General features: G+C 46.9%; 1 protein-coding gene across 1 annotated transcript; it reads right to left on the bottom strand.

Annotated features, from left to right (window-relative positions):
* Positions 1-3,782: 3,782 nt before the first annotated feature.
* PSMD4 (proteasome 26S subunit ubiquitin receptor, non-ATPase 4) lies at positions 3,783-12,925 on the bottom strand. The gene is made up of 10 exons (XM_007460261.1): positions 12,837-12,925; positions 8,050-8,190; positions 6,924-7,038; positions 6,449-6,535; positions 6,137-6,205; positions 5,752-5,967; positions 5,257-5,365; positions 4,962-5,093; positions 4,810-4,877; positions 3,783-4,072 (listed from the first exon to the last, which is right to left on the bottom strand). The coding sequence occupies exons 1-10, from the start codon at positions 12,860-12,862 to the stop codon at positions 3,902-3,904; spliced, it is 1,134 nt and encodes a 377-aa protein (XP_007460323.1). The 5' UTR covers positions 12,863-12,925; the 3' UTR covers positions 3,783-3,901.
* Positions 12,926-13,733: the final 808 nt, after the last annotated feature.

Below are 13,733 nucleotides of genomic sequence, written 5' to 3'. Positions count from 1 at the left end.
GTGTATGGGGGTGACGGACACAATGACTGCCAGCACAGTGTGGTGCCATCGCCTTGGATTCATGCTAAGGCACCAACACTTTTACCCCCACTGCTTTGGCATCAGTGCCAGTGTCAACGCAGTGGAAGAGGTGAATAACATCATGGCACAGTATTATTATGAAAATAGTTTTGACCTCACAAACCCCCTGAAAGGGTCTTGGGGACCCTTAGGGGTTCACAGACCACATTGTCAGAACCATCACTGTAGAGTAAGTTACCTACCTTCTCTGGCTTTCAGTTTCCTTATTTATAAAACAGAACTAATAATGCTACAGCTACCTCAAAGGGTTGTTGTGAAAGCTAAATGATTTAAAACATGCAAAGCACTTAGAATAGTCCCTGGCACATTGTGTTATACAAGCATTTGCTAACATTATAATCATATATGCAATGCCATTAAATGTTCTTCCAAAATAAATTTATTGATAGTGTATTATTCCATAATAATGTAACGTAATTGTTGGATATTACGTTTTCATTTTTTCATCACCCTTGTACATGTCTTTGGCACATCACTGATTATTTAGAGTAAGTTCCTGAAGTGGAATTGCCCAGAGTACACACATTTTTCACAGTACTGTTGAAAAGCATACATGGAGTATTAATGTGGGAGATCTGAAAAGAGAGAGGTCCATGGGCCAAATGAGTATTTGACTCCAGCAGGAGCATTTCTTAAGGTGGTGCCGTTGAGTACAAAAGATTATGAACTGTGATGATCATCTCTGAATTGGAAGAGGCCAAGGTGTTGGCTGAGTCATCCTCATGAACACTGAAGTCACCCAGTTGGTATGCAGAGGACCAGACACTGGGACACAGGTCCCATCATGACTTGATGGGTAGACTTCGCCAGAACATGATTTTGCTGGGGAGCTACACGCAAGCCCAGGAAAGCCAAAGTGACCAATACCTTTATAACCAACACCTATAAAAGATTCCCAAGCCCTAGATGATGAGACATTTCTTTCAAGTAATATTTGATTCAAAACAAAACCAGTCTCCCCCTAAAATTTTGACACAAGCATTTACAAATTCATTATTCAGAAATGGAACTCATCCAATATGAATATAACGTAAGCACAAAGTAGGTTTTCTAGCTTCATTTGGTGGAAGCTTGTTTACATGCAGGCTTTAAGGTCTGACTTCAGGATACTGGAAATGAAATTCATGGAATCTTGGCCCAGGCAGAAGTAGTAGTATAGTGAGGGCTTCCCTGGTGGCGCAGTGGTTGAGAATCCACCTGCCAATGCAGGGGACACGGGTTTGAGTCCTGGTCTGGGAAGATCCCACATGCCGCGGAGCAACTAAGCCCATGCGCCACAACTACTGAGCCTGTGCTCTAGAGACCGCGAGCCACAACTACTGAGCCCGTGTGCCTAGAGCCCGGGTTCCGCAACAAGAGAAGCCACCGCAATGAGAAGCCCGCGCACCACAACGAAGAGTAGCCCCCACTCGCTGCAACTAGAGAAAGCCTGCGTGCAGCAATGAAGACCCAAAACAGCCAAAAAAAAAAGAAAAGTAGTACAGTGAAAGGAGGGTTTTTTTTCAATAAACAATGCCGTAACAAATGGTTTTCCATATTAAAAAATTGAAATCGGATCCCTTTCTCAGTGTACACAGAAATCAATTCTACATGGAAAAAAGAATTTCTATATGAAAGGCAAAACCATAGAACTTTCAAAAGAAAACAGAATTATTTTTCTGACCTAGGGAAGAGTGTGCTAGATGCAGAAACACTAACCTTGAAAGAAAAGATTGAGAAATTTGACATTAAATTTAAGAATTTTGGTCACTAAATGATACCTTTAAAAAAGGTAAAAAGAGGGCTTCCCTGGTGGCACAGTGATTAAGAATCCACCTGCCAATGCAGGGGACTCGGGTTCAAGCCCTGGTCCAGGAAGATCCCACATGCCGTGGAGCAACTAAGCCCGTGCGCTACAACTACTGAGCCTGCGCGCCTAGAGCCCGTGCTCTGCAACGAGAAGCCACTGCAATGAGAAGCCCGCCCACCGCAATGAAGAGTAGCCCCCACTCGCCGCAACTAGAGAAAGCCCACGTGCAGCAACGAAGACCCGACACAGCCAAATATAAAATAAATTAAAAAAAAAAAAGAGAGACCATGAGTTATCATTTTATCCTCACCAGTTTGTAAGAAATTAAGAACTTTTAATGATCCCTAGGGCTGAAAAGGATGTGGTCAATAGGAATTCTTATACTGCAGGAAGGAGTGCAAATTCATACAACCACTTTGAAAGACAATTCAGCATTATCCTGTAAAGTATCCTAAAGAAACTCTTGTACATGTGCATCCAGAGAGGTGTATGAAAAATTCCATTGTGATCCTGTTGGTAATAGAAAAATAACTGGAAGCAATGCCAGATCCATCCACAGGAAAATGGAGAGATTGTAGAATATTCACATAATATATATACAACCATGAAATATGAACAAGCAGCAGCTATGTGCAGCAACTCTGATGAACCTCAGAAACAAAACATTTGTTAAAAAAGTGAGTCCTGGAAGTCTCACAGTACAAAACTATTTTTAAATTTTTTTTGGCCATGCAACTCAGCTTGTGGGATCTCAGTTCCCTGATGAGGGATTGAGCCCGGGCCCCAGCTGTGAAAGCGCCAAGTCCTAACCACTGGACCACCAGAGAATTCCCTAAAACTATTTTTTATAAAGCTCAAACACATACAAAACTAAACATTCTCGTCAGAAATCTTTATGTATATGAGAAAACTGTGAAGGGGAAAAATAATAAATGTGAAATTCAAGATAACAGTTATGTCTGAGGAGGCTGTAAAGAGGTGGGTTCAAGAAGGCATAGGTGAGGGAAGAGATATGGGAACATATGTATATGTATAACTGGTTCACTCTGTTATAAAGCAGAAACTAACAACTATTGTAAAGCAATTATACTCCAATAAAGATGTTAAAAAAAAAAGGCATAGGTATGTGACAAGGTGTTAGGAATATTCCAGCTCTTACATTGAGTGGTTTCAGATGTCAGTTTTCTTACATGTCACAATTTATATATAGGTTAAGTATTTTATGTGTAAAATATTATTTACCTCTTCAAATATAATAAACAAAGGGGGAGATTATGTGAATTGTGCATTCTAGCCCATGCCCCACAAAAAACCTCCTCTAAACTTGGTGCTCCAAGGAGACACATCATGTTTCTCCTTCACAGACCCCACCCTTGTGAAAGTCAGGCCTCAAAAGATCCCTGACCTTTGGTGTTCTGACTGTTGCCGACTTTTCCACCTACATCTCCTGTCACTCGCCCAACCGGTCTTTGAGTGACAAAGTGCCTCTGTGCCATCAGCACACGCTGTTCCTGCGGACTGGAAGCATCCCCCATCTCTTGCTCGCTGGCTGATGAGGGCTCAAACATTGCCTCCAGGAGCCTTCCCAGAGGCTGCAAGGGTTTGGCGCTCTCTCCTCATCATTTCCACAGTGCCTGTTCAGGCCTCTCTTTGACACTTATTAGACGCAGGTAACTGCTCATTTACAGGCTGGCCCTTCCGGTTTATACACATGGGAAGGAGCTGGAGAGATAACAGGTGATACAGCAAAAACGGCCAGAGGCCAGTACTGTTTTCTGTTCCCCTCTGTGGCCCCAGTGCCTAGCACAGGTGGCTCTCAGCAAAGTTTTTCCTAAGGAAGGATTGTCAGGGGTGGAGATGGGCGGAAGGGGAACAGTCACACTCAAAGCTACCGCTATTTGAAGCAAAAAAGAAAAAGAGTTGCCAAGCTTTATTTAGGTTGCAGTGGTCACAGACAACGCATCTAACTCTATATCCCACCCCACCCTACTCGGCCCCCTGCACAGGCTCAGCTCCCTTTTCCCTCCAGTCTCACTTCTTGTCCTCCTCCTTCTTGTCCTTCTTGCCATCCTTGGTGGCCTGGGAAGCCAGGGAGCCCATGGCATTTCGAATGGCCTCATTGTTGGGATCCACACCTGGAAGGTTCTCCAGGACACTCTGAAGGAACTCGGGGTCCTGCATCACATCATAATCATCCTCCTCCTGAAAAAGGGCTGTGTCAGCTCGGGGCAGTGGCGGTAGGCTGGCCGGGGAGCAAGCAAGTGTAGGAGATGGGAGCGCACCTGACTGGGGGTGGAGGGCACCTCTGGCCAAGGACAGGAAGGAGGATTTGGGAAGATACCCAGCGCCTATACACAGTATGAACTCAAACATTTATTTTCGTTTAGTTTTTCGGCCCCACTGGCGCAGCTTGCGAGATCTTAGTTCCCCGACCAGGGATCAAACCCAGGCCCCCGGCAGTGAAACTGCCAAGTCCTAACCACTGGACCACCAGAGAATTCCCCCAAACATTTATTACTGACCAATTAGAGGAGAATCCTGAGAACTCTGCTTTCTGAGCTCAAAGGATAAAAACAGATGCCACCACCTTTAGGTTTCCTGCTGTCAGACACCCACTCCCCCCCACTTTTTTTTCCTGAACCCTTTCTTCACCCTCCTGGGAAGATGACAGCACTGAGAATTGTCCAGACTGCTCCCACCAGCAAGGAAGGAAAATTACAAACTACGAGGACACCTCTCCAACTCTGGCCACTAGCATTCTTGCCTTAGCAAGGTTGACATACAAGGAATGTACATCCATGTGTTTCTTTCCTTCTGCTCCTGCAAGAGCTCATCTATGAAACCCCAAGAGAGGAATAGTCCCAGGCCTAGTGGGCTGAGGATCTGAACACAAGGGGATTTTAAGCCTGATGGGGCAGGAAGTTATTGCTGGCCCTTACCTTGGCGGGCTCAGATGTGTCCATGGCTGAACTGGCATCAATGTCACCTGATTCTGCCTGGCCAAATTCTGAGGAAAAGAGGTCAGTCCGTTCAGTTTCGTGTCCTCACCCAATGTCTCCACCTCAGCACAACCACCCAGGTTCTGGCTCACCTGCGCCCTGGAGGGACATCTGCATGGCATATGCAATCTGCTCTTCCTCGGTCATACTACTTAGGTCGGGGAGCCCCGTGCGGCCAAACTCTTGCTGGCTGATGGTCATCTTCAGCAGGGCATCGTCCGAGTCTGGGAAAAGGGAGAGAGCGGTGGGGTGGAACCATGCCATATTCCACAAAGGCCCATCCCCAAGCTCACGCGTTCCCACACTGCCAGACCCCCCACCCCCATCTACACCAGGCCTCCACTGAGCACCCCGCAGTCCCGGGACTTCAGATTCCACCTCTTTCACCTTCAGTCCCAGTCGTAGCAATTCCGGCCTCAGCGGCAGAGGCGGCAGCTGCCCGCCGCGCCTCCTCCTCCTGCCGCTGCCGCTGCTCTTCCATAGAAACACGAAGGGCCTGGCCAAGGGCAGGGGAAGTCAGACATTCTCCGGCCCCGGGCACCAGGGAAGGCAGCTGGGGAAGGCAGCTGAGGGGTGGGAACAGACCGTAAAGGGGGAGCTTCTGGTTTATACACATGGGGAAGGGGCTGGAGAGATAACAGGTGATATAGCAAAAAAGGACGAACTTGGGAGAAGTCTGGGGTTTAACGGGGAGAAGAGAACAAGAGAGAGTCTGACACTGGTGCCCCTAGAGATCAGACAGAACTGTGGGGAAGAGGGACCAAGAGGGGATCTGGGAAAACAAGCAAGGGTATTAGGACTGTATAGCCCTAGAGAAGCTATGTGCCGTGTGGGCCAGTAGAGGAGGACAAAGAAGGTCCCCTGAGGTCAATGTTTGCTCACCAAGGCCAGCTCAGGATCAGCACTGGGATCCACTCCAAATTCAAAGTCACTGGCACCAAGACCCAGCATGGCACCGCCTTCCCCAGCCAGAATTGGAGAACTGATGAGGGCATCAGCCAAGCTGGGCCCAGGAGGCACTGTCACCAGATGAGAACCGGTTCCATCTTTGCCATTCAGTGTGTTTACAAAGGCGGTCAGCTTTTCTGTGTTCACCTCCTGGGGAGGGAAGAACATAGGAGGCTCTCCTTCTTGCCCTGCCCCCCATTCTCTGCCATGTCAGCTCCTGTCTGTAGCTACTCTCCCACATGCAGACACTCCTCTGGGTAAGGACTGTTCTCTGTTTACAACCACAGCAGTCAATGCCCCCCGAATGGTCCTTACTCACCTCTTCCCCAAAATTGATAATGTCAACATTTACTTTCTCCTTCTTGAGGCGTTTGGCCAGTTTCACCAGCTGGGAAGAAGGGGAGAGAAATAAGGAAATCTATTCCATACCATGATGGGAGATGACACACCTCACAAAAGCATACAGGAATTGGTAGACCTCTCCAAGGTCCCCCAACAGAAACACTGAATTCTGCACATCCTCCTTTCCCCAAAGTGATGAACCCAATGCCTCTCTGGCTCTCCTAAGGGCCAACAGACCCCATTCCCAAACATGTGGTGCCCAAATTCCCCAGCTATCACTAGGACTCACATCCTTCTCATTGTCCTCCACGGGGCTTCCCACAAAGGCAATGATTCGCATCTTGTGATTCTTGCCCTGTCGGTGCTTCAGGGCCAGCTTGAAAAGGAAGAGGAAGTTCCTGGAGTCAGCCAGAGGAATCACCCAGCTCTTTCCTGTTACTCTGTTCTTTTTCTATGGCTTCTGTGTACCTCGAGCCTGCCATCATGCTCACACCAGTCTAAACCCCCTCCTACACCCTTCCCTTCTTGCTGTGCCTCTCCGTGGATAAGGAAGAGGGGTTAATTCTCAATTCTAGGGATGTTTCCCTTCATGATCTTCACCGATCCTGGGATTCATCCCATCATATCCTTTCTACTCCTTTCTCTAGGTCACCTCTCCTCCCTTGCACTGGTTCTAGCTCAAGAGTCCAGGGGGAAAATGAATAAGGGTGGAGGCAGAAGCCCAGAGCAAGGAGGAACCACCAAAGGGATCCAACAGGACTCACATGGGCCACGCGGATGCCAGTGCAGAAGGTGATCTTGCCTTTGGGTTGGACAGTGTGGAGCTTAGACAGGATGCGGCCGGTGTCAGGGGTGAGTGTGGTCAGCACTTCACAGTCACTGGGATGTGGGGAAAGCACCTTCTGTGATTTCAGGTCAGGACAAGTGCCTCCAAACTGTGTTTGACTAATCTTTTCTTTAGGGACCTTGATAATAACTGTAATCTCTATTTTTCTTAATCAAATATCTAGTGTTTAGAGAGTGGATCTTATAAGTTCTCATCACAAGGAAAAAAATTTGTTAACTATGTGAGACATGGGTATTAATTAAACTTACTGTTGGTGATCATTTTGCAATATACACATTTATCAAATCATTAGCTTGTACACCTTAAACTTCATGTCAATTATATCTCAATAAAACCAGAGAAAAACACCTAGTGTTTAGACATGAAATACAGAAAATAAGAAGTGGTTGATTTTGTGAGAAGCTTGCCCTCCTCCTCCCAATATTTCCCCCAACCTTTCTCATGTCATCTTGCTCTCGGAGCCCTGGGAATCCTCTACAATATCTGGATGCGCCTTCTTATCTCTCCCACCCTCTCCATTTCTAGACCCATTTTCTAGCTAATAACATGTATATCAGGATGGGTGGTCACTCATTTGAGGATTATCAGTTCCTAAAACAAATCACTTTTGGGGTAATAGGCTGTGTGATATACGCCCTGGGGCTCTGACCCAAAACCACTTTTTACTGCCTTTAAAATACACTGTGGGAACTTCCTTGGCAGTCCAGTGGTTAAGACCACACTTCCACTAGAAGGGGCAGGGGCTTGATCCCCGGTCAGGGAACTAAGATCCCACATGCCGCACAGTGCATCCAGAAAAAAGAAAAAATACACTGTGAAATTTTACCCCGGGAGATTTAGCTTCATAACTGTATTAAATTCAGGTTAATATTAAAAACAAGTTGCTGTTTATATTTATACTGAACAGTGAAGAAGGTAGTCTAGGAAGTGCTCATGGAAGCCTCATGGAATCTACAAAAGGGTAGCAACCTGGGCACCACAGTGGGTCACATACAGAAAACACCCCCGTCTCCCCCAAACCCCTCCTGCTCTGCCCCACGTACTTGGCCAGTGTGATGAGGCCCACGTTGTTCTCAGGGTTGCTACGGGTCTTGGAGTGACAGACTATGTTGACGGCATCCTGCTGGGCCTGTAGCCGGGTGGGTAGGAAGTCCCCGTTCCGCATATACTCGCTGTTGTCCACGCTGTCAGATTAGGGTGAAGGAGGAGAGAGAAGACACACTGCAGGATCTGAGACATCCTCTCCAGTTCCAGGGACCCCCACCTCCTTCAACAACTCTCCCGTGAGGGGCACTGTGGTGTATGGCAGCGGCTCTCAGTCTTTGCGGAACAGAGAATCACCTGCAACCTTTTTTCTTTTTCTTTTCTCTTTATGCAGATGACCAAGCCTTCTTCTAGACTTACTGCCTCAAAATAACCAAAGGAGGAAAAACTTTTTAAGTCTCCACAAGTGATAATGTAAGTACCCAAGGCTGCGAGCTACTAATGTACCACACCCACCTTCTTATAAGGTGCATTAAGCGTTATTAATCATGGTTATGGAGGAACATGTTGTCTGCTACTAAAATAGGAGTATTCCAAAGGTAGGCAATGAAAAGGGCAACTTAAAAATATTTGTAAAATACTTGTAAAATAATACACACTTGGCAGCACTGAGTGCAGGAAGGCACAATGTAATTATCTGGTTAAATGTTTAACAGCTTTGGCAGCTGGACTGAACTGCAAAAATGAGGTTTCAACGTTTCCCTGGTGGCGCAGTGGTTGAGAGTCCACCTGCCGATGCAGGGGACACGGGTTCATGTCCCGGTCCGGGAAGATCCCACATGCCGCAGAGCGGCTGGGCCCGTGAGCCATGGCCGCTGAGCCTGTGTGTCCGGAGCCTGTGCTTCACGACGGGAGAGGCCACAACAGTAAGAGGCCCGCGTACCGCAAAAAAAAAAAAAAAAAAAAATGAGGTGTCATAGATTTGGGGTTCTCGCCTATACTCTCCCTGCAATTTTTCACAATCGCGAAGAATCCAAATAATGTGAAATACAAGGGCCAGCTTCCTGGAGACCAAAAGAAGGCAGGTAAGTGAAGCAGTTATATACCCCAGCAGAGAATCAATTCTTGATGAATTGAGGTCGCTTAGAACTCTAAAAGGAAGCAGTGTCCTCGATGTGACACCTCATTTCTATTGGCAAGCAAAATATGGGCTTGGGGGCAATTTTTTCCCTTTAGTATCCTTTGCCTGGGAATAAATACAAATCAAAAGTGACGAAGAGGGCTTCCCTGGTGGCGGTGGTTGAGGGTCCGCCTGCTGATGCAGGGTACACGGGTTCGTGCCTTGGTCTGGGAGGATCCCACATGCCGCAGAGCGGCTGGGCCCGTGAGCCATGGCCGCTGGGCCTGCGCGTCTGGAGCCTGTGCTCCGCAGCGGGAGAGGCCACAGCAGTGAGAGGCCCGCGTACCGCAAAAAAAAATAAAAAAAATAAAAGTGACAAAGAGAGGTAATTAAGAAGCTACTGGAAGACAAGTAGAAAGGGAGGGAAGGGCAGTGTTCAGGCACAGGCTCAAATCTCCACTCTGCTACTTACTAGTTCTGTGATCCTGAGGAAGCTACTTAATTTCTCTAAGATCCAGTTACCTCATCTGTAAAATGGGTTTTATTATACCTACACTCACAGGGCTGCTATGAGGATTAAATGCATGGAAAGCACTTAGCACAGTGCCTAACAGTAAGCATGAAACACAGATTAGTTCTTATAGTGGAAATTCAATCTATATAAAGGAGGTCAAGGGCAGACTCTACTGACCATGCATTATTCTTTTTTCCCTGATACACCGTTTCCAATTACTTTCCCAGCAGGGAAGTAACTGCCTTTCTAGCTTCAAATACAGCAGGTGAGTCCAAATATAAAAACAATGGAAGCTTTGAGGATCATCCAGATGGAATAGCTAAGTATAAAGACTGTAGGGGGCTTCCCTGGTGGTGCAGTGGTTAAGAATCTGCCTAATGCAGGGAGCAGGTGAGTCCAAATATAAAAACAATGGAAGCTTTGAGGATCATCCAGATGGAATAGCTAAGTATAAAGACTGTAGGGGGCTTCCCTGGTGGTGCAGTGGTTAAGAATCTGCCTGCCAATGCAGGGAACATGGGTTCGAGCCCTGGTCTGGGAAGATCCCATATGCCGCGGAGCAACTAAGCCCGTGAGCCACAACTATTGAGCCTGCGCGTCTGGAGCCTGTGCTCCGCAATGGGAGAGGCCGCGACAGTGAGAGGCCCATGCACTGCAATGAAGAGTGGCACCCCGCTCGCCGCAACTGGAGAAAGCCCTTGCACAGAAACGAAGACCCAACACAAACAAAAATAAATACATAAAATAAAATAAAAATAAAGACTGTGGGCAAGACCAGCGGATGGATGAGGGCTGGAAGGAAGGTGTCAGAGGAAGGGGGGCCTGAGAGGGAGGGAGAACTCACAGTGCAGAACATGGCGGTAGTTCTCACACTGTCATGCGTGCATCAGAACCACTTGGAGGGTGATGGTGGTGCTGGCACTGTTAAAAACACAGATGCCTTCACAACTATGTATGCATCTCCAAAAAGTGTACTGTTTAGTTTTCCCAATGTTGAACTTTATATGAATGGAATAATATATGCATTTCCTGTGACTACTTTTGCACAATGGTATGTTATTTTTCCCAACAAAAATTCGTATCAGGGGTTCCCTGGTGGCGCAGTGGTTCCGAGTCCGCCTGCTGATGCAGGGGACATGGGTTCGTGCCCCAGTCTGGGAAGTTCCCACATGCCGTGGAGCGGCTGGGCCCATGAGCCACGGCCGCTGAGCCTGCATGTCCGGAGCCTGTGCTCCGCAACGGGAGAGGCCACAACAGTGAGAAGCCCACGTACCGCAAAAAAAAAAAAATCATATCAAAAAGGGCTTATGATATTATTCAGCTATTCCATAAAGCCTTCATTTAAAAAAAAGAATACAGATGCCTAAACTTCCCTGGCTGGGTGTCTGATTCAGAAGATTGAGAGTAGAGTCAAATATACACAATTTTTAAATAAGCTCCTCCAGTGAATTCTGATGCATGGCAAAGCGTGAGAAAAGGAGTGGCTCTCACCGTTATTCTAAGGCCGGGCTAGTACAATAGGCCACCAATACATCTCTCTGGACCTAATCTTTCCTCCTATACGTCAAGCCAGATCAATATTCTTAAATTCCATTTTGTATACAGCTCTGCCTTGACCAACCTCAGAACTTTTTCAGTAGTCCTGTACTGAAGGATACAGGACAGAACTCAACCTCCTCAGCCTGGCATTTGTGGTCTTCTACCTGGTTGTATCTACCTTTCTCTAAAAAAAGGAACTACCTTAAACCAACAACCTAATAATAAAGTCATACTAGTCTATTTCCTACTTCCTAAACATGCCTTGATAATTTACACTTCAGCAGCTTTCTTTATGCCCTTCTCCCTACTCCTAATGGCCTCTCCTTAACATTTGTCTAAGTCCCTTCAAGGCCCTTCTTAAATTCTTTCTTGAGGACTCAAGTACCATGGCAACTAACAGATGTACAGTGCTATACAGTTTACAGACCACCATGACCTACATTTTGCCTACTTGTGCTACAAGTAGATGTTACTATTATAGTCCCATTTTATAGATAAAGTGAGACATTTACTACATTCTCCAAGAACATGCAGCTGGTAAGTACTAAAAGCACAGGTTTTTGGATTCCAAATCCTGTCCTCTTTCTACTCTTAACATGCTCTCTCCCACAGGCTGCCATATTTAGCAAACGAAAATATAGGACTCCCAGTTAAATTTGAATTTCACACGAACAATAACTTTTTAGTATAAGTATGTCCCACACAATATTTGTGACACACTTATAGCCACTTTTTGATATTAAAAACTATTGTTTATGTGAAATTCAAATTTAACTGGGCATCCAACATGTTATCTGGCAACGCTATCCTCCCGGCAAAAAGAAAACTCCTAGGTGTCTGTTCCATGCAATTGGAGATTTGTGTGTGTTTGTGTACTATTCTGTTTTCATTCTATATTCACACTTCGAAGAAACTCTTGAAACCTTGCAAAAGTTTGGTCCTCAGCTTCTAATCTGACTCCCAATAGCTACTCAGCCAAGTCTGAGACTGATGAAGAGAGCTAGCTCACTGGATAAGAGCCTCTGCGTCAGATAATCCTGGGTTTAAACCTTGGCTTCACCACTTAATTAGCTGTGTGACTTTGTATAAGTAATTTAAAATTGCCGAGACTTGGTATCCTCATCTGCAAAAGGGAGGGATGTTTACCTTGAAGTACTGAGAGGTTTAAGGCAGATAAAGTAAATTAAATGTCTGACACTTAGAAAGCAATCTATAAAGAGTACCTCTGAAGATGATACAGGGAAAGGCAATGGAGTTAGAGACGAGTGAATGGGGCGGGGAAGGGATTTATCATCTCTCTTTCTAACATCCATCATTCTGAGAAGAGAGAAGGGCAGAAGACTATCACGATGAGTCCGAGAAGCAGGACTCTGGCTAAAGACAGGCCTGAGCTGGGCTAGAGAAGACGAAGCTGGAATAGAGAAAGGCAGCAGGGCCGATCAATGACTGTCCGCGGATTGAGTGTTAAGGGGAGTACCCCAGGCCTGTCCTCCGGGAACTACCTCCGGGGCCCCGGGATGACTCAGGGAGTCGATGGGGCTCCTTCTCTCCCGGCCCAAGGCCTCATCTCGCCCATCAGGCGCGCTCACCCACCGGAGGTCCGCCCGGCCTCCGAGCTACATGCGCCCCCGACCCAGTCCCGCTCCCCACGGGGTCCCGAGGTAGCTCCTCACCAAACCATAGTGCTTTCCAACACCATCTTGCCGCCTTCCTGCCTCCCCGACCGGTTCTCCTGGACCACCTAACAACAACTCCTCCAATTGGCCCAGCGCTCATCACCAATCATTGATCTCAGCTCCGCCAGCTGGTTCCGCCTCCATCCTCCGCTTTGCGTTCTGGGAGTTGTAGGCGCCGCCAAAATAAAAGGGACGTCTGGGGCGGGTGGGTGTTGGGGGAGAGGCGAGATAACGTGAAAAAAAGGGTCCCACCTCCACCTGCCCTGCCGTTCAGGTTTTCTGGTGGGGTTCCCTGCCGACAGGATCTAAGAGAAGCTGTGGAGGAACCTTTGAAAGTTCTGTGGCTATGTCTGTTCCAGCATCAGCATTTTTAAAAAGTGGTGGGATGACTAGTGACTTTCCAGCTCACTCTGTTCCCCATGGTACTTTGTTCATCAAACTACTAAGCCCTTATGCCCCTGAATTGCATTTGCTTGTGTATCTACCTTTCCCACTGCATTAAGGCAGGAAAGGTGGCAATCTCTGCTATCCCTGAGTCCACTACATAGCCTGACACATGGTAGGAATGCAGAAAAAGTTTGACGAATCAGTAATTTTAACTAATCTCCCAAAGAATGGGAGACAACCTAGTCAACCGTTTTGGTTTCTTAATCAAGAATTACATTTAAAAAATGCCTTGGCTGGGAATTTCCTGCAGTGGTTAGGACTCTGCGCTTCCACTGCAGCGGGCACAGGTTCCATCCCTGGTCAGGGAAGTAAGATCCCACATGCCACCGCGCGGCCAAAAATAAAATAAACAAATAAATGCCTTGGCTTACCTTCCCCTACACACACACACACACACACACACACACACACACACACACACACACACACACACAGAAAAACCAGAAA

The sequence above is a fragment of the Lipotes vexillifer genome, unplaced genomic scaffold (assembly GCF_000442215.2).
Source record: "Lipotes vexillifer unplaced genomic scaffold, Lipotes_vexillifer_v1.1 scaffold209, whole genome shotgun sequence".
NCBI classification, from domain to species: Eukaryota; Metazoa; Chordata; class Mammalia; order Artiodactyla; family Lipotidae; genus Lipotes; species Lipotes vexillifer.
This window is presented reverse-complemented; position numbering and strand designations above follow the sequence as displayed.

Excerpts from the sequence above, each read along its gene's own strand:
- PSMD4 (XM_007460261.1), bottom strand. The coding sequence starts at position 12,862 with ATGGTGTTGGAAAGCACTATGGTTTG. Across the intron at positions 8,191-12,836 it reads TTGGAAAGCACTATGGTTTG|CGTGGACAACAGCGAGTATA; the intron begins GTGAGGAGCTAC and ends CTAATCTGACAG. Across the intron at positions 4,878-4,961 it reads GATGTCCCTCCAGGGCGCAG|AATTTGGCCAGGCAGAATCA; the intron begins GTGAGCCAGAAC and ends TCTTTTCCTCAG.